Below are 18,242 nucleotides of genomic sequence, written 5' to 3' on the forward strand. Positions count from 1 at the left end.
GCCGTCTCTACTCTTTCTGTAACACTTAGTTTATTTGACAAAATTAGAATTGTGTATTTTTTAAACCGAACATTTCTCATTCTTTATCCCTTTGGCCCCGGAAAGCACCACTGCAGTATCGCTGTGACTCGGGAGACGTTGTCCCTCGTGCTGTGCAGTAATAGTTTTCAGACCTGTGTGCTCGCTCTCCTTGCTCCCTTAGCATAAATCTTCAGAGTCCATCCATGTGTGATCATGTCTCTCGCCCCAGGCGAACGAAAGCCTGCTGTGTCCATAGGTCACGTTTTGCGTTCCTTCACCCTCCGGTGGGCGCTTGGGCTCCTCTGCCTTAGCCGTTTAGAGCGAGGTTGCTGTTAAGGCCGAGCACACAGCTGTCCTCACCTTTGGTACCATGGCGGGGCAGTGATGTCGCGTCTTCCGGTGCACAGTCTGAGCGCAGTTGATTATCACAGAACGACTCTAGGTTTGATAGTTTGAAGTTTTGACTCAATTTCCCGTGGCCCGCACCATTTTCTGTCCCCACTGGCAGTGCAGGCTCCAGATTTCCAGCGTCCTTACCCACAGTTGACACTTCCTGTTGTTTCATTGTTAAAAATGACCCTCACCCTAATGTATACGATACATGCTGTAGTTTTGTATTAAGATTTTATAGTAAGTTACATTGTTTTTTTCACTTGTTCAATGCTAAACACACACACCAAAGACGCAGTCACAGAACATCTACTTAAATAAGATGTGGAACATTTATGGAAAAACCTGTGGCTGGGAAAGTCACACCGTGTTGGTTACACGGTGTGAGGCGACAGAGGGAGGGAGAAGACTCAGATTGCAGGACCGTTTGCAGTTTTCAGAACCACAATCTTACACCCTAGGGAGAATTAAAAGATGAAAGGCGTTACAGATTTTCGAAATCAGCGCCAAATTAGTACAGCATTTAAAATAATTTACCTCATGTAATAATGCTTCCATCCACCCAGTGGAAACTTTGTTTTTGGTAAATAGTAAGACAGACAAAACCCGGTCATTTGTGTTGAAATGAAGTTACCAGGGGCCCGTAGAGATGCTCCAGTGGATGAGAGCACTGTCTGCTCCTCCAGGGCACTTGGATTTGATTCTCAGAACCCACACGGCAGCGCATAACTGTCTTCTACATTAGTTGTAAGATCGGACGCCCTCCTCTCCTTCCGGCCCCTGCAGACACCAGGCGTGCCTGTGGGTGGCATACAGATGCGGTACAAAACACCCATATACTAATTAAGAAATAGAGATTAATTAATTAATTATAAAAAAAACCAAAGTAACCCCATGAGATGATTGTCGTTCTCGGTCCATTCCAGTAAGCCCAAATCAGAACGCGAGGCCGTGCAAGAAGCCGTGCTCCCTGAGGACCTCCTGCGCCAACTGCACGAGCAGCGGCATGGAGTGCATGTGGTGCAGCAGCACGAAGCGCTGCGTGGACTCCAACGCTTACATCATCTCCTTTCCCTACGGACAGTGCCTGGAGTGGCAGACTGCCACCTGCTCGCGTAAGTACGGATAGACAGACACTTAACACTCCAGGGCATTACAAAATGATGAGAAAAAAAAAAGCTATTATAGAGAGGTCTCAGTCTCAAATATTTCCCCTAACCTCCTTAAAAAATTATTAAGGAAAACATTGAATGGGGGACTGGCTTACAGTTTTAGAGGGTTAGTCCTTAGTCACCATGTCAGGGAGCCTGGGGGCAGGTAGGCAGGCTTAGCACTGAGAGCTTAATTCTGATTCACAAGCGCTTGGTGACAGGGACTGAAGGGTGGGGGCAGGAGAGAAAGAAATACTTGGCCTGGTGTGGCCTCCTGAACCCTCACTGGTGACACGCCTCCTAATCCTTCCCGAATAGTGAGGATGAGGCTTTCAGATATTCTAACTGGGAGCCATGCATTCACATGCATGAACCATGGGGCGCTTCTGCTTTTCTTCTTTTATTGAAAATGGATTTTTTTCCCTTACCTAACACATCTTGATTAGTTTCTCCTCTGCTTCTCCCAGTTCTTCCCCCACCTCCTGGTATGATATGATATAATAAAAACTGACATCTCAGAATTGGCCAAACAGACAGAAGAAAAAAAGTGAGGGAGGAAGTATAGCAACCAGAGACCCTCTTGTTCACATACCCAGGAATCCCATAAAAACACTAAACTGAAGGTCATAAAGGACCTGGTACAGACCTGTGTAGACCCTGCATGTGCACATGTAATGGATGAATGTAATCTACCACGTAAACAGACTGAAAGACAAAAACCACCTGATCATCTCATTAGATGCAGGAAAGGCCTCTGACAAAACCCAGCATGACAAAAGTCCTAGAGCGATTAGGGATAGGAGGGACATACCGAATCATAATGGAGGCAGTTTATGGTAAGCCCATATCCAACCAACATCAGTTTAAATGGAGAGAAATTCATAGCAATTCCACTAAAATCTGGGTCAAGGCTGTCCACTCTCTCCATACCTATTCAGTAAAGCACTCAAAGTTTTAGTTAGATCAATAAGACAGCTGAGGGAGATAACGAGGTTGCCACTTGGAAAGGAAGACCGCAAAGTATCTTTATTTTGCAGATGATCTGATCCTATACATAAATGACCCTAAAATCCCACTGGGAAACTCCTACAGTGATAACACTTTTAGCCAAGTATTTAGATACAAGATTGACTTGCAAAAACCAGTAGCGTATCCTTGTATGTGCAAATGACAAACCCAGAGAAGGAAATCCGGGAAATTACATCCTTCACAATGGCCTCAAATAATGTAACATATCCGGGGGCCACTAACCAAGCAAGCAGAAGACTTGTATAATAAAAGCTTTAAGACTCTGGAGAGAGAAGTTGAAGAAGATATCAGAACGTGGGAAGATCTCCCATGCTCAAGGTTGGTAGGACTGATATAGTAAAAATGATCCTCCTGCCAATAGCAATCTGCAGATACAGTGCAATCCCCATCAGAATTCTAAGACAAATTTTCACAGATCTTGACAGGACAATTTCCAGTTTCTTGATACAGGATGCGTGGCAGATAGGTCCTGGCACAAAAGCAGACGTATTGATTAGTGGAATTGAAGACCCAGATGTACATCCACACGTCTATGAACACCTGATTTTTGATGAAGTGTGAAAAAGACAGCATCTTTAACAAATGGTGGTGGCCAAAGTGGGTGTAGAAGAATGCAAATAGATCTATACTTACCACTCTGCACAGGACTCCACTCCAGATTCTTCAAAGACCTCAATAGAAAACCAGATACACAGAACCTGACAGAAGACATCCCTAGCTGTGGTAGTTGGTTAGGTTTCCAGTCCCAGGCACACTGTCCCTCAAATCCCTCCTGTCTTAGGTCAGTCAGAGAGCATTTAGTTACTACCATCATGTGAGCGTCACTAATGTTCTCTCAGGGTTATCACATCGTGATGTTTGTGAGTGGCTGGTAGGCATCACAGCTGGGCAGGGCAGTTGCTTGCTTCCCTCCCTTGGCAACCTGTATGGCCGCTTCTGCTACTTCGAAGTCTAGAACCCAGGGAGGAGGTTTTCACCTCAGATCCGTCCAGCTTGGCTCCCCTCGGTCTTGTGTTTGAAGTGCATGACACATTTTCCCTTATGGTTTCTAAGAAATCTTTGTTAATAACTGGAATTATTAACAGTATACTTTCAGTAATTAGATACTTTATCTGTAAAAACGGCTGTCAAGGGCATTATTTACAAAAATAATAGAAGACTTTTTGCTTGATATAGAAATTTCAATAAAAAGGAAATTAAAATGTAAAGGGAGATTAAGAAGTCTGTGTTTATGCCATGTATCTCAGGAATCTGTATCTTTCAATATTGTGTGGATTTCATAAATATACTTATTAATAAATTAATAAATTAATTAATAAATATGCTTATTAATTAATCACTCGTATTGTTTCTTTGTGATATTTGGAAGACTTAGGTTCTCAAGCAAACTCAATAAGCAGTTTGCCAGTGAGCTATGTTACCAGCAGATATCTTTAGCAAGAATTTTATATCAATTGATATTATTTAATTAAGTCCATTCCTTCCCACGTTCTGAGTGCTAGGAATCCAAACCAGGGCTTTGTATACTCCAGGTCCAATATAAAATCTATGTTTTCCCTTGACAGTTGAGAAAGGTAATTATTTTTTAAATTTGAGAATTTCTTACCAGTTAAACTACTTTAACACATTTAATAAGCCCTATTGAGTAATTTATAACACAATTTCCAAAAACTCAAATAAAAATTTAAAAATTATGCCAAGTTTCTGTATTTTATACAGTGGTCTCTGTATTGTTCTTAAGTTTAGGAAAATTCGCACAATGTGTATAAGCTTTCAGGTGATGTTATTTTCTAACGTGAAAAGAAAAGAAAAAAACTTAGGACCACGTGTTCCTGAATCACTATATCCAAAGGATGGATTTCCAGTAAAAATTTTAACACTATGTATTGCTTTGTAGCTCTGAACAAAACCAGAGCCCACTAGTGCCACCTTGCTCCATGGTTCTTTTTCTAAAGTGAAATCTAGGGGCTAAAATATTTCTCTGAACATGGAATTTTGTCAGCTGTTCTTAAAGCTGACTTCTACTTTAGAAATAAAGTAGGAGGTTAGGATTTTCTTCCTCAGTCAGTACAGATATGGAGGATTCTTTAATCCAAGGGTCCTCTACTTGTCTTCACAGCAATGTTGTTCTGAGGACAGTTTAATTTATCTAACATGTAAGGGATGTTCTACTTACAGGACCTTAAAAAGATAATTCTAAGGCACCGTCATTTTCTCAGGGAACACCGTTAGTCTGTAAGTCCATCAGCCGCTGTGGACTGTCTTGGGTCTGACACCTTCAGTTCTATGTCTTCACATGACAGTCAGTAATTGGAATATCACAGCAACACAACTGTACCTATGTGAGGTTTGATAGTTTTTATTATTTCTCATTGACTTCAAACTAAACCCATACAGTTTTGAAGATAATCAACATAACTGTCGACAATTATGGCAAGTATCAGTATCATACATATAAGGGGAATGCTTCAGATCAAGGAAACTAAGGACGGATGTGACGATGCATGAAGTGTTCAGTTGCCTAGTATCTGTTAAAGGGACCAACATTTACCAGTATGCACTGGGAACATGTAACTTCCTTCCCCTCTCTTATTAAAAACAGATTATTTTCTCATACAATATATCTTGATTACAGTTTCTCCTCACCTCTCCTCTGTGTCCCTCTTCTCCCCTTCCATCCCCTCCCCTCCTCTCCCCTGCCCTCTGGATTCACTCTCTTTCTGTCTCTCAGAAAAGAATAGGCTTCTAAGAGAAAACAACCAAACATGATAAAATAAAACAAAAAGCATCACATTGAAGCTGGACCAGAGAAGAGAAAGAGAAGGGAAAGAGCCCCAAGGGCAAGCACAAGAATCAGAGACCCCTTAAGTCACACACTCGGAGTCTCATAAAAGTACTAAGCTGAAAGCTGTAAATATACACGGAGGGCCTGGTCCAGACCCAAGTAGGCCCTGCCCTTGCTGCTTCAGACTCATATGAGCTTGCTAGGTTGCTTGAGACGGCCTTGTTCTCCATCTTTTCTGGCTCTTACACTCTTTCTGAAGAGCTCTGAGGGAGAGAGTTGATGGAGCCATCTCTTTTAGAGCGGTGTGTTCCAAGAACCCAGGAAGATGTAACTTCAAAAAAGAGAACACTATCCCCATGAATTACCTGTCTATAAAGTTAAAGGAGTGAATACTGTGTTTTATTTCTTATTACAATTCGAGATGGGTCTTATTTGCTACTTCCTCACACCCAGTGTCCAAGGTTCTTGGCCCTCAAACAGCTCACAGCAGATGAAATCCTCTGTGAATCCTTGAACCATTTGCTGCTGAGATTCGGGTGTTTTCTCAGTGTCCCATTACAGGCAAGATACTCAGGAATCTTTAAGTGTCGCTTTAGCCTTTTCCTGCGTCATGGGTAATATGTTTCTCTGTTTTTCTTCTTAACACTGAATTTATCTTCTCTTTGTTCATGATATGTACTATGTATACATGTGTGCATGTTTATTTGTGCATATATCTATGTGTATGATGAGTTTTTCATATCTTAGATATTTATGCAAAAGCATTTCTATTAACTACAGATGACATTTTAGTGGTTTCTTTTTTTTTCTTATCACGCTTTTCTGAAGCGTATAATTCTGCTTGATTCTGAAAGTCACACTTTTGTTTTCAATGCTTCCATCCTGCAGCTCAAAATTGTTCTGGGTTAAGAACCTGTGGACAGTGCTTGGAGCAGCCTGGGTGTGGCTGGTGCAACGATCCTAGTAACACAGGAAGAGGCTATTGCATCGAAGGGTCTTCCCGGGGCCCAATGAAACTCGCGGGGGTCCACAACAGTGACGTGGTTCTTGACACCAGCCTCTGCCCCAAGGAGAAGAACTACGAGTGGTCTTTTATCCAGTGTCCAGGTAACAAGAGCTTCCTGTCTGCATGAACGCATGGCTGTGTTACTGTTTGTATCGCTATGATATCCTAGAATTCTCATGTTCTTCCATGGAGAGTGTGGATGCAATGGACTGAACACCCATGGTAGATTCACACGGCCTTACTTCAAATGCCACCAGGGATATTCACGCTATTCAAGCTTGAAGATCACCTTGGAGTTTATCAGGGGCTCTCTGCATCTTTCTGTATTCCTCACTCTGTGCCTGTGTATTCTGGAAGAGAGTTGAGCTTGAAAACTTTATTCAGTTCACGTTTGCTGAGTACTTACTGTGTGCTAAAAGGTATATGTAGTGTTTTAGCCACTAGGTACATAGAAGTTAATGAACTGGCTTAAAGATCGGGGAAATACGGATTGACATGAGGATATTTATTGAAATAAATGACACTCATGCGGTCATATGGTAGACAAATACTAGTAAATGAAGAATGGGGTTGAGACTCGCTGTTAGAAAGCCTGGCTTTGCTGCCACATTAACATCAGTGAAGGCCTGAAGGAGGAGGAGAGAGGTATTATGGATAGGACAGAAGAGGTGACAGGTGGGGGCAAGGCCACCTGTGTGATGTCACAGAGGAGACAGCAGGTGGGGGCAAGGCCACCTATGTGATGCCACAGAGGAGGTGACAGCTGGGGGCAAGGCCACCTGTGTGACATTACAGAGGAGCTGACAGGTGGGGACAAGGCCACCTGTGTGACATCACAGAGGAGCTGACAGGTGGGGACAAGGCCACCTGTGAGACATCACAGAGGAGCTGACAGGTGGGGGCAAGGCCACCTGTGTGACATCACAGAGGAGCTGACAGGTGGAGGCAAGGCCACCTGTATTATGTCACAGAAGAGCTGACAGGTGGGGTCAAGGCCACCTGTGTGACATCACAGAGGAGGCAGCAGGTGGGGGCAAGGACACCTGTGTGGTGTCACAGAGGAGGTGACAGCTGGGGGCAAGGCCACCTGTGTGATGTCACAGAGGAGCTGACAGGTGGGGGCAAGGCCATCTGTGTTATGTCACAGAAGAGCTGACAGGTGGGGGCAAGGACACCTGTGTGATGTCACAGAGGAGATAGCAGGTGGAGGCAAGGACACTTGTGTGACATCACAGAGGAGCTGATAGGTTGGGGCAAGGACACCTGTGTGATGTCACAGAGGAGCTGACAGGTGGGGGCAAGGCCACCTATGTGATGCCACAGAGGAGGTGACAGCTGGGGGCAAGGCTACCTGTGTGATGTTACGGAGAAGGCAGCAGGTGGGGCCAAGGCCACCTGTGTGACATCACAGAGGAGCTGACAGGTGGGGGCAAGGCCCTTTATTTAGGGCTGCTTCTAATAGGTATAAATGAAGGAATGAAGAGAACCTAAAACCAGAGCTAGAAAAGCAATAATATGTATGTTATTAGGCTGGCTACCACATAGAAGTGTGGCCCTCAGGGCCACTGGGGATGTGGAAAGAGCCATGATAGACACTTTTAGGAGCTGTTCCCCTGAGACTGGGCGTTTATCTACTGCTGAATCGCTTCCTGATACTTTATGGGTACTAGAAGGCCTGCACTTCTGAGCATATCCAGGATTCTGACTTTTGCCTTGGGACCAGGGAAAGCCCCGAGGTGGAACAGTTAAGAGCTTCCCAGAGACTGATGGGATGCTCATGCTACAGCACTGAGACCATAGAGCAAACGAAAGACCAAAACAGACCAACAGCAGCAGCCACAGCAGAAGGACGAAACTCAGAGTGCTGTGGCTGCATTTGAAGTGTAAGTTGCTTACCAAGAGATCAAGTACATATCCTCCAAACCTCATGAACATACCTAGTACATACACCTCTAAACCACATAAACATACCTAGTACATACACCTCTAAATCACATGAACATGCCTAGTACATACACCTCTAAACCACATGAACATACCTAGTACATACACCTCTAAACCACATAAACATACCTAGTAAATACACCTCTAAACCACATAAACATGCCTAGTACATACACCTCTAAACCACATAAACATGCCTAGTACATACACTTCTAAACCACATGAACATGCTAAGTACATACACCTCTAAACCTCATGAACATGCCTAGTACATATACCTCTAAGCCTCATGAACATGCCTAGTACATACACCTTTAAGCCTCATGAACATGCCAAGTTCATACACCTCTAAACCACATAAACATGCCTAGTACATACACTTCTAAACCACATGAACATGCCAAGTACATACACCTCTAAACCACATAAACATGCCTAGTACATACACCTCTAAACCACATGAACATGCCTAGTACATACACCTCTAAACCACATAAACATGCCTAGTACATACACTTCTAAACCACATGAACATGCTAAGTACATACACCTTTAAACCTCATGAACATGCCTAGTAATATACCTCTAAGCCTCATGAACATGCCTAGTACATACACCTTTAAGACTCATGAACATGCCAAGTACATACACCTCTAAACCACATAAACATGCCTAGTACATACACTTCTAAACCACATGAACATGCCAAGTACATACACCTCCAAATCTCATGAACGTGCAAATATATATACCTCTAAGCCTTAAGAATATACCAGGTACATACACCTCTAAACCTCATGAACATGCCTAGTACATACACCTCTAAACCACACTCTCCAGTGGAAGAGTCAAAGGCTTTTCTTCATAATAGCTGCTTTTATAGTTGGGGCGGGGAGGGCACAAGATAAGCTTAGAGTATTTTTCAGTGCTAAAGGAGGAGAGGGAGAGACGGGGAGGGAGGGAGGAGGCAGGAGGAAGCTAAATGGAAAGACTTCTCAATGTGTCATACCCTGGGAACAAAATAATTGACTCTTTCCCCCTTGCATTCCCCCTTTCCCTCTCCCTCTCCTTCTCCCTCTTCCTTTCCTTCCCTCTCCCTTCCCCCTCTCTAACCCCCCCCCCCCTTTGTATGCACACACAGGACTAGTTGGGGAGAGAGAGGGAGCAATATGAGGGGAGAGCTATGGGACTGAGGGTGATATGATCACAGTATCTTATTTATGTATGAAGCTGTATAATGACTCCCATTATAAATAATTAACACATACTAATAAAATCAGTATGATATGATAGAGTAAAGAAACAAAAAGGGCATTTGTGGCAAAGTTATAAAGTTCAACTAAAGTCTAATTTAGGTAATAGTGTTATTCAATAAATTAACCAATGTTAATTTCTTTATTTTGCTGTAAGACACTGACATTTGATATATAATTACTTTGTGGTATTTTTGCAACTCTGTAAATATAAACTTCTGTAAGTCTAAAATTTAAAGTACAAGTTGGAAATAGCACAGCAGTTTTAGAAACGTGGCCAAGGGAAACGGAGAGAAGGGAACTTGAACTTTGGAGCTGAAGATCCAGTGAATGTATCAGATTGGTTAAATGTGCGAGACAGAATCAGGGGAGTAGGAGATGCGTGCTAAGAAAGGCCCAGCAGTCAGAGATGAATAGAGAGAAGAATTCGAGGCCGACAGGGCTGAGGACAGGCTGAAGGAAAGTTCTGAGTGCACTTAATGGGAATTTCAAAAACTGGAAAAGGAGAAAGAAAATCTTTAAAAATCATGCCCAGCCATGAGACAGAGGCAAACACGATTAGTGCCATCTGATGAAATATAAAATAGAGTTTTCTGGAAAACATAAGGAGGATTTGAGGAGACAGGGTGATCTCATGCCTTTGTGTAGGGGTAAAGTTGTGTGTAGGCCACACACTGCTGGTCTGGATGGACAGACAATCTCAGATGTGTGCTTCCTCAGCAAAACGTTACCTTGGAGATGGCATTTTAAATTAGTTGGATGTCTGCTCTTATTTACAACTTGCTCGTACTGAGAGGTGTCCCAGGACAGGATAACATCCCTGGTGTCTGAGGACAGTTTCAGAGAGGATTAGCCAGAGGGAAGAAGGCCTGGCTGGAGTTTTCGTGGCACCATCCCATAGGCTGGGGCCTAGAAGAAACAGAGGGGAAACAAAGTCAGCTCCTGTCCCTGTTTCCTTTGCTGTCACTTGCCACGATCTGTGTTGCTGTACTGTCCCCGCTCTCTGACCACGATGAACCGTAAGCCAAAGTAGTAATTCCCTGGAATGGTCTCATCTGGGATTGTGGCACATTGATCTGGCCCCTGAAGATATGTTGGCAAATGTGGCCAGGTAGCTGGGAATCCTTTGCAGCTGTTTTGGAAAAGCTGTGAACTACAGGCTAGGGAGGGGCTGGAGGGACAGAAGGTCTCGGGATATTCCTGGGGAGCTGAGAAGACCAGGAAAAATGGTGAAGACCATGCTCATGAGATTTCAGACAGGAACAAAAGGCTTTGGGGTTGCCTTTGAGGCTATTTGTGTTGCTTTCTGGTAAGAATTTGTGAAAATTTGGGTGTCCCAAGACTGTGGGAACCCACGTTCAAACGTGATTATTTTAAATGGGCGGGGTAAATTTTAAAGCAGTCCAGTGTTCGTGCTGTGGTATGGTTATTGCTAGTTGCTTTCCGTCAGGTTTGCAGTGAGATTTTGTGAAAAAGCAACTAAATTATGCACATCAGCTCAAAGACAAGAGTTTCTTTAACTAGCACTTTGCAGGCCGCTCTCAGTCTTGTCTTCTTCTTTTGAGGATAAGCCGTTGCCTCTTCCATACAGGGACTTCATGTGTACATTCATAAACTTCTCTCTTACTCTCCAGCCAAATCCTCCTGGCTCTCTCTGATCATACTGACCTCTCTCCTCTCTAGGTGTGTGTGTGTGTGTGTGTGTGTGTGTGTGTGTGTGTGTGTGTGTGTGAAGGGACCAGTGTTTAAGAGCACTGGATGCATTTTAGAAGTCCTGGGTTGGATTCCCAGCACCACCTGGTAACTCACAACCAAGTGTGCCTTCAGTTCCAGGGGATCCAATGCTCTCTTCTGGTCTCTAAGGGCACTGCACAAATACCCAGAGCATAAAATAAAATTTTGAAAAAAAGAAAATAAAAAAGTATATAGCTTGCAAAATCTAAGACACTGACTGTCTAGTCCTTCTTCTGGGAAGAAAATGTTTTTTCATCACTGTTCTGTGGTGCACGTTGCATGATTTGAGTTGTAGATACATTTCATGGCGACGTCATTCGGAGCTGCCTTCGTGAGGTCTGAGGACCTTGGCACAGGATGCGTGATGTGTGTGTTTGCTTTTAGAGTTGTTCCATCCTGGAGTAACATAGACTTTAGTCCAGCAGGCGCTGTGAGGAGCAGAGTTGACTTTTTATGCAGCCTTTTCCTTCATGCCCAGACTTCAGTGGCATGCAAGAATCTTTGCTGTCTCTTTGGTCCCCTCTCCATGTGCTTTGGTAATTTGTTTACCGTATGGGTGCAGGTGATAACATGAGGTTATGTCTGTGACTCAGTTTCCCTCCCTTCCTGGAAGGTGGCCAGCAGTTACATTTGCTGGCCTTGCTAGAGTTGGGAAGCCGTGCCTTCTGATGCTTGCTTGTTTATTCTATGTAGAGTACAGATTTCCTTCCAACTCAGTCTCTGCCTCGAATTTAGTACCCGGCAATTTCCTTTTCCTTTAAGATAAGCTATATATTGAAAAAGGTGGTAGGTACATTTATTTTTGGCCTTGAATTTCTGTGTAAGCATGTTGGAAATTTACTAATAATGTCACGAAGATATTTTTAAATGCCGCCGCACATCTGTGTACAGAGAGCCCATATTTTCAGAACTACATGCTTCATTTGCATATCAAATGATGAGTTTGTCATTATGTTTTATTTTGATTTTTTTTTTCTGTTTGTGTTTCCATAAATAAGGAGCCATCTGGGGTAGATTTAAAATGCAGGCAAAATAAAAGTGATGGATTATCTTTAGTTTTATTTTTGTTCTTTATTTATGTTTGATATCAGGCCATTTAAGTTCATCCTGGAAGAATTATTCAGTGTCAGGTCATGCTACCTGTGGGTGCAGTCTGGTGCCAGTGTAATTACAGGCCTAGGAGCATAGCCTTCCCTTTTCTGTGTTTGCTATAGCTGTTTACAGTCAGCCTTGTCCGTTGTCATTGACAGTGAGTTAGTTGTAAGCATACCAGTTGCCAGCACCCTCCCTTCCACAGAATTTCTCCCTGCAGTCGGGTCTAAATCCCCATTATGTCTGAGTGATGCATCCTGTTTATTAGATCTACTGTGACGCACCAGCCATGTGGAGCTGGATCCGAGACACAGGCTTCTTGGCTGCCCTTGGATTTTTCTTGTTCACACAGGAAAGATTGACTGGCCTTTGGCCAGCCATGGTCTTTGATTTTGTTAGGTGTTGTTGGTCATTCCTGTGCTGTCTGTTTGTGTCACTATCCCCACACCCAGAGACTCTTGTGGGGACATCCCTCGCTCTGCCATTTCAGGCATAACCTGTACGAGGCGTTGGGTGTGAAACGCACCCTTCCTACCCAGAAGCAGGTGCTTCCACTTAGATAATTGTTTTCATGTGGTTTGAAGGTTCACCAAGAATACTAGCCTGCCTGTTCTTCTTATTTTGGTTCTTCAGGCAAGTCCTTATGTGTAGTGGATATTCATGTTTCTAACCTGAATGAATTAATTATGGACGAATTAATTATGTGTATGGCGTGTCTCTACAAAACTTCCCCTTAACCATTGAAGCATGGTAATAGAAGTTCTACCAACATAATGTTTTTATTATGAAAGAACTCCCAAGTTCGTCATTGGTGACTGACGATACAGAGATCTGCTGAGCTAAGTTTGCTGCCCCTAACCTTTTGAAAGGCATGTTTGTGAACTTTAAATTTGAAAGAAAAATTGTGGTGTTTTAAATATATATTATCTTACACATTTGATTTTTTTATTCTGAACTTTTTGTTAATAGATTCTTTTGTTTTATAGATGGTTTAAGAACTGTCTCGTTGTTTTAAGGAGTACACCATTATTCAAATTAAGATTCCCCTTGCTTATCACAGTAAACATTCATTTTTTTAAAAAATAAAGACCTGTTGACAGAAGATTTTCTGTATTTATGTTTTGTCATTAATTATAAGTAAAATATGTTTATGATATATTAAGAACTTACTACCCTTTATCAAAGCTATATTATCTAATCTTGTCTTTATGTAATTTAATAGATAAGACATTCATAAGATTCTTTAATGAGTATATTAAAATATTCCTTATGGCCTATAATCTTTATATTTCACATTATTTGTAGCTCCTACACCTTATCAGTACCAAGGTCAGTTGTGACCTATAATACCATGTAGTCACTGTCAAGTATGGCTGCTTACAGCTGCACGCATTACGTATTTAAAAATTGGGGAATGTTCTTTGCCCCTCCCTAGAATCTGATTTTAAAAGTAACTTCAGCTTTAAGTAACTTCTGCACACTCGTAGCTGATACTGGGTTCTTTGTGACACTGTTTGCTGTTTCCTTCAGCTTGCCAGTGTAATGGACACAGCACGTGCATCAACAACAACGTCTGTGAGCAGTGTAAGAATCTCACCACTGGGCGACAGTGTCAGGAATGCATGCCAGGGTACTATGGAGACCCAACCAACGGTGGGCAGTGCACAGGTAAACGCTTTCACCTACTTCAATGTGCATGTGCTAATCAAATGAAAAAATGAATTATTTTTCCTATCCAGCTTCAGTATTTTTGAAGGTAGCATTTGTTGATCAAAGACCATGAATAATAAAAACGCTGTGAGATGCTTATTTTAAAATATTACTTTTTTTTTTACTTAAAATTGAGTGTGTACTTATTACAAGAAATGTAGTAAAGTGTATACAATCCCATTGATAAAGTGATCACTGCAGATGGTTAATTTTTTGATAGATTGTTGACTTTTGGAATGAACAGTTGACAGTTATAGAAAGATGCCTAAAAGCAGCTGTGATTTCTGTTTGGATAGGGTAGCAGTTAAGAGAATAAATAGGTTTGGTATGAAATATCAATTCTGCTACTTTTTAAAAAGCCTGTTTTGAGTGACTTCTTTCAATTAGCATTTTTTCTTTCTTTTCTTTTCTTTTCTTTTCTTTTCTTTCCCTTTCCCTTTCCCTTTCCCTTACCCTTACCCTTTCCCTTTCCCTTTCCCTTTCCCTTTCCCTTTCCCTTTCCCTTTCCCTTTCCCTTTCCCTTTCCCTTTCCTTTCCTTTCCTTTCCTTTCCTTTCCTTTTCTTTTCTTTTCTTTTCTTTTCTTTTCTTTTCTTTTCTTTTCCTTTCCTTTCCTTTCCTTTCCTTTCCTTTCCTTTCCCTTCCCTTCCCTTCCCTTCCCTTCCCTTCCCTTCCCTTCCCTTCTCTTTTCTTTTCTTTTCTTTTCTTTTCTTTTCCTTTTTATTCTCATTGTTGCTAGAGCCCACGACTTTTCTTTCCCAACCCCATATTCTCCTTTTTTAATCCCACGGAGTCCACCCAGTACTGCAGTATGTGCGTGGCAGTGGGACATCCATTGGAACACTGGTGACCGATCAGTGGCCGCATTGATGTAGACTGAGCCTCCCTCCCTCAGCTTCCAGTTACAAGAACCTTCTCAGCTAGGGGTAGCATCCATGGCCCTCACCCCATCCACACTGGACTTTCAAACGTCTTGATCCTACACAGGCTGTGTGCATGCAGCCACAGCTGCTGAGAGTTCATGCGTGTAGCCTTCCTGCCATGCGTGGAGAATTTGTTTGACAACATCCCTCTGCTGTCAACCACTGGCTTTTATGCTCTTTCTGACTTCCTTTGTGTGGTGACACCTGAACTTCGTGGGGAGAGTATACACGGTAGATGTCCCAGTCAGGGATGAACATGGCACAGTCTCCTATGCTCTGCAGTTTGATCAGCTGTGAGGGTCTGTTAGTGGCCACAAGCTGCAACAGGAAGGTTCTCTGATGAGAGTTGAGGGCTCTGCTAATCTGCTGGTCTAATAGATTAGATCTATGTAGAGAGCACAGTTTAATACCATATCCATTAAACAGAATGCCAGCAGTCAGTTCTTTCTTAGAGTTTATGACTTACACAGCTAACTGTTCTTGGCCCAATTCGGGACCAGGTATGAATTCTGATTTGTGGAGTGGGTCTTCAATCTGATCAGAAAGTGTTTGGTGACTGCCCAGACATGCCATGTCACTGTTGCTCAGTGGGCGTACCTTGCTGTGCTGGCGATTACAGAATTCACAGCTGAGCAACTGTCCATCACTTCCCCCTTCGACTCAGTTTTGTACACAGCATCACCTGGTTCTGGGAAAGCTAGCCAGGAGGGACAAAGTTTGTAGATCACTACCAGTTTGATCCCTCGTGTCCCAATGACCCTTGCATGTGGTGTCCTTAGCAAGTGACTAACCATCTATTTCTGGAGGGTAACGAAGCTTTTCACTGCACTCTGAGAGAAGAATGTTCCAGACAAAAGCAACAGCTATGATAGACGCCCTTAAAGACATTTTCTAGTGTATTTGAGAGAAAGTGTAAAACCCCAAAGGAGTTGATGAGGAGGCTGTAGTGTGGAGAGCTGAGAGCATGAGGAGATCGTAGGGTCCTGTGGGAAACGACAGAGACATCGGGTGTGCTCTGACGCTCCTGAGTGAAAGGGTGGCATAACACAGCTTTAAGAAGGATTGCTTCAGGTTGTTTCAATGTAAACAGTCAAGGTTAAAAGTTCAATGGGAAGGTTATTGTCCTCATATGGGAGAGAGATGGTGAAAGCTGAGATCAGGGTGGTGTTGTGAGAGGTGGTGTAAAATCATTCCATTTTGATGTTTCCTCCTGTGAACTGGTCCTCTGTCCTCTGGCGACCACTCTCAGTCTGTCTTTCCACCTTCCAACTTTTGGTCACCACCAGGTCGGTCCCTCATTTGGGTTCTTTGTTGAATAGCCAGTATCTTTCAGGTTCTCTCAGGTTACAGAGTGTCAGGCCATCTCTGCTTTTTAGGCTGAACAACATTCTGTTGCTGTCTTTTTAAATGAAATTTTATCCGTCTTGTCTGACTCTGAGAGAGACTTGAATTGTACCTCCCTCTCTTTTGGTTATTTTGAATAACACAGCTCGGCATGCAGGCACAGCAACACCTTTTTTAGACCTCGTACCACTATTTGTTTGAGCTATTGCCGTGGATTCTGGAGAAATTACTTCCAGAGCCTTGGCCTATTTTTAATATGGGGCTTGTTTTATTGCTGCTCCTGCTCCCCAAACTGTAAGATATCTTTATATATTCAAAACAGTATATAACAGTGGCCCTTATAACACCACAATTATCAAATATTTGCTTCCACATTGTAGATTGTCTTATTCAAAAAATAATAATCACAATGTTCTCTAAAATATAAAAGTTTTGGGGGGTAAAAAGCGATGGCTTAGTGGTCAGGAACACTCTCTCTTCTTTCAGGGGTTTATTTCCTAGTACCTGTGTCAGGTGGCTCATAGCCTCTAACTCTGCCTCCCTGGGGTCTGATACCATCTTTGGCCTCCAGGTGCACCTGTACACACACACACACACACACACACACACACACACACACACATACATTGAACATTAAACATTAAAATACTAAATCTTTAAAAGATAAAGTATAAAAATTTCTAATTTCTTAAATGATACCTTTTTGAAAAAAATTCTCTTATATTTTGATCATACTGATGAAGTCTACTTAATGTAGGTTTTCTTTTTTTGTAACTAAAACATTTATTCTTATATTTTGCCTGTGTGCATGTCTGTGTACCACATGTTTACACTGTCCCTGGAGACCAGAAGAGGGTGTTAGACCCTGGGACTGGAGTTACAGACAGTTTTAGCTGCACTATGGGTGCTGGGAAGGAATTGAACCAGCATTCTTTGGGAGGGCAGCAAGTTCTCTGACTCACCAAGCCGTCCCCACAGCCCCTCGTGGTTGCACCTTTGGTGTCATGGATCAGAATGTATTGCCAAATGCATAAGACTGATTCTATAAACTTTTGCTGAAATAGGAAAAAGGAACATTTTACTCTCTATAATTGGTACAAAAATGATTTAAATTGTTATGAAGGATTTTATATTTTCAGCAGGCAGGGTGCTTGGAGAAATATGTTCCCCTTTGGGGATGATATTCTGTTGTTAGATTTAAAACTAGTTTAATTATTCCATATTAATTTCTGTTACTGACATATCACATCTGGCAAGCTAATACACAGTAAATAGAAAATTCAATGGGATGAAGGATTAATGCCTATCACATTCCTTGTTGCAGACTTTTATGAAACTTTAAATAATCCTTGACTTGTTTTTTAGGTCCTAAAAGGTGGCAAGATGTGGTCTTGCTGTCTGTGACTATATATTGTCATGTGATATATAAAAATAAATGATTTTTTTATGGCCACATTCATTACCTAAGTAATAAATGACATTGGTAAATTATGTAGTAATGACTAAAATTAAAATTTAAAAAGGCAGAAAGCGTACGTTTATTGTCATTTTCTGGGAACTGAGCTTTGGTCCTCTAGAAGAGCGGTGCCTGGAGATTGCTCAGAGGTTGAAGGCAGGCACCGCGCTTCTGGGGATTGGCCGATGTGTTAAAGGCTTTTGACCAGCTGAGGCATCTGTCTGGCGCTTGGAGTGAGATTGTTTATGGGTGAAACAGTGTGTGCTTCTGCTGAATATAACCCCCAATGCCTGCTGATACAGCAATTCTGTGATTGTCAGCATACAAAGTTAGCAGGTTAAAGCATGCTAGTAAAATTGCATCATCCAGGTGGGCATGGTGGCCATGTCTGTAATCCCAACACTTG

The 18,242-nt window shown here is 42.4% G+C and overlaps 1 protein-coding gene across 6 annotated transcripts in view; it reads left to right on the forward strand.

Annotated features, from left to right (window-relative positions):
- The window catches only part of Atrnl1 (attractin like 1), a 522,384-nt gene that overhangs the window by 89,691 nt on the left and 414,451 nt on the right, over positions 1 to 18,242 (forward strand). For all 6 annotated transcript variants that reach the window (XM_006527049.3, XM_006527051.3, XM_006527052.3 and 3 more), the window contains 3 exons: positions 1,338 to 1,526; positions 6,265 to 6,483; positions 13,936 to 14,073. In XM_006527049.3, coding sequence (XP_006527112.1) covers positions 1,338 to 1,526; positions 6,265 to 6,483; positions 13,936 to 14,073 — 546 coding nt within the window. The remainder of the gene's footprint in view (positions 1 to 1,337; positions 1,527 to 6,264; positions 6,484 to 13,935; positions 14,074 to 18,242) is intronic.

Source organism: Mus musculus, chromosome 19, assembly GCF_000001635.26.
Source record: "Mus musculus strain C57BL/6J chromosome 19, GRCm38.p6 C57BL/6J".
Lineage (NCBI taxonomy): Eukaryota > Metazoa > Chordata > Mammalia > Rodentia > Muridae > Mus > Mus musculus.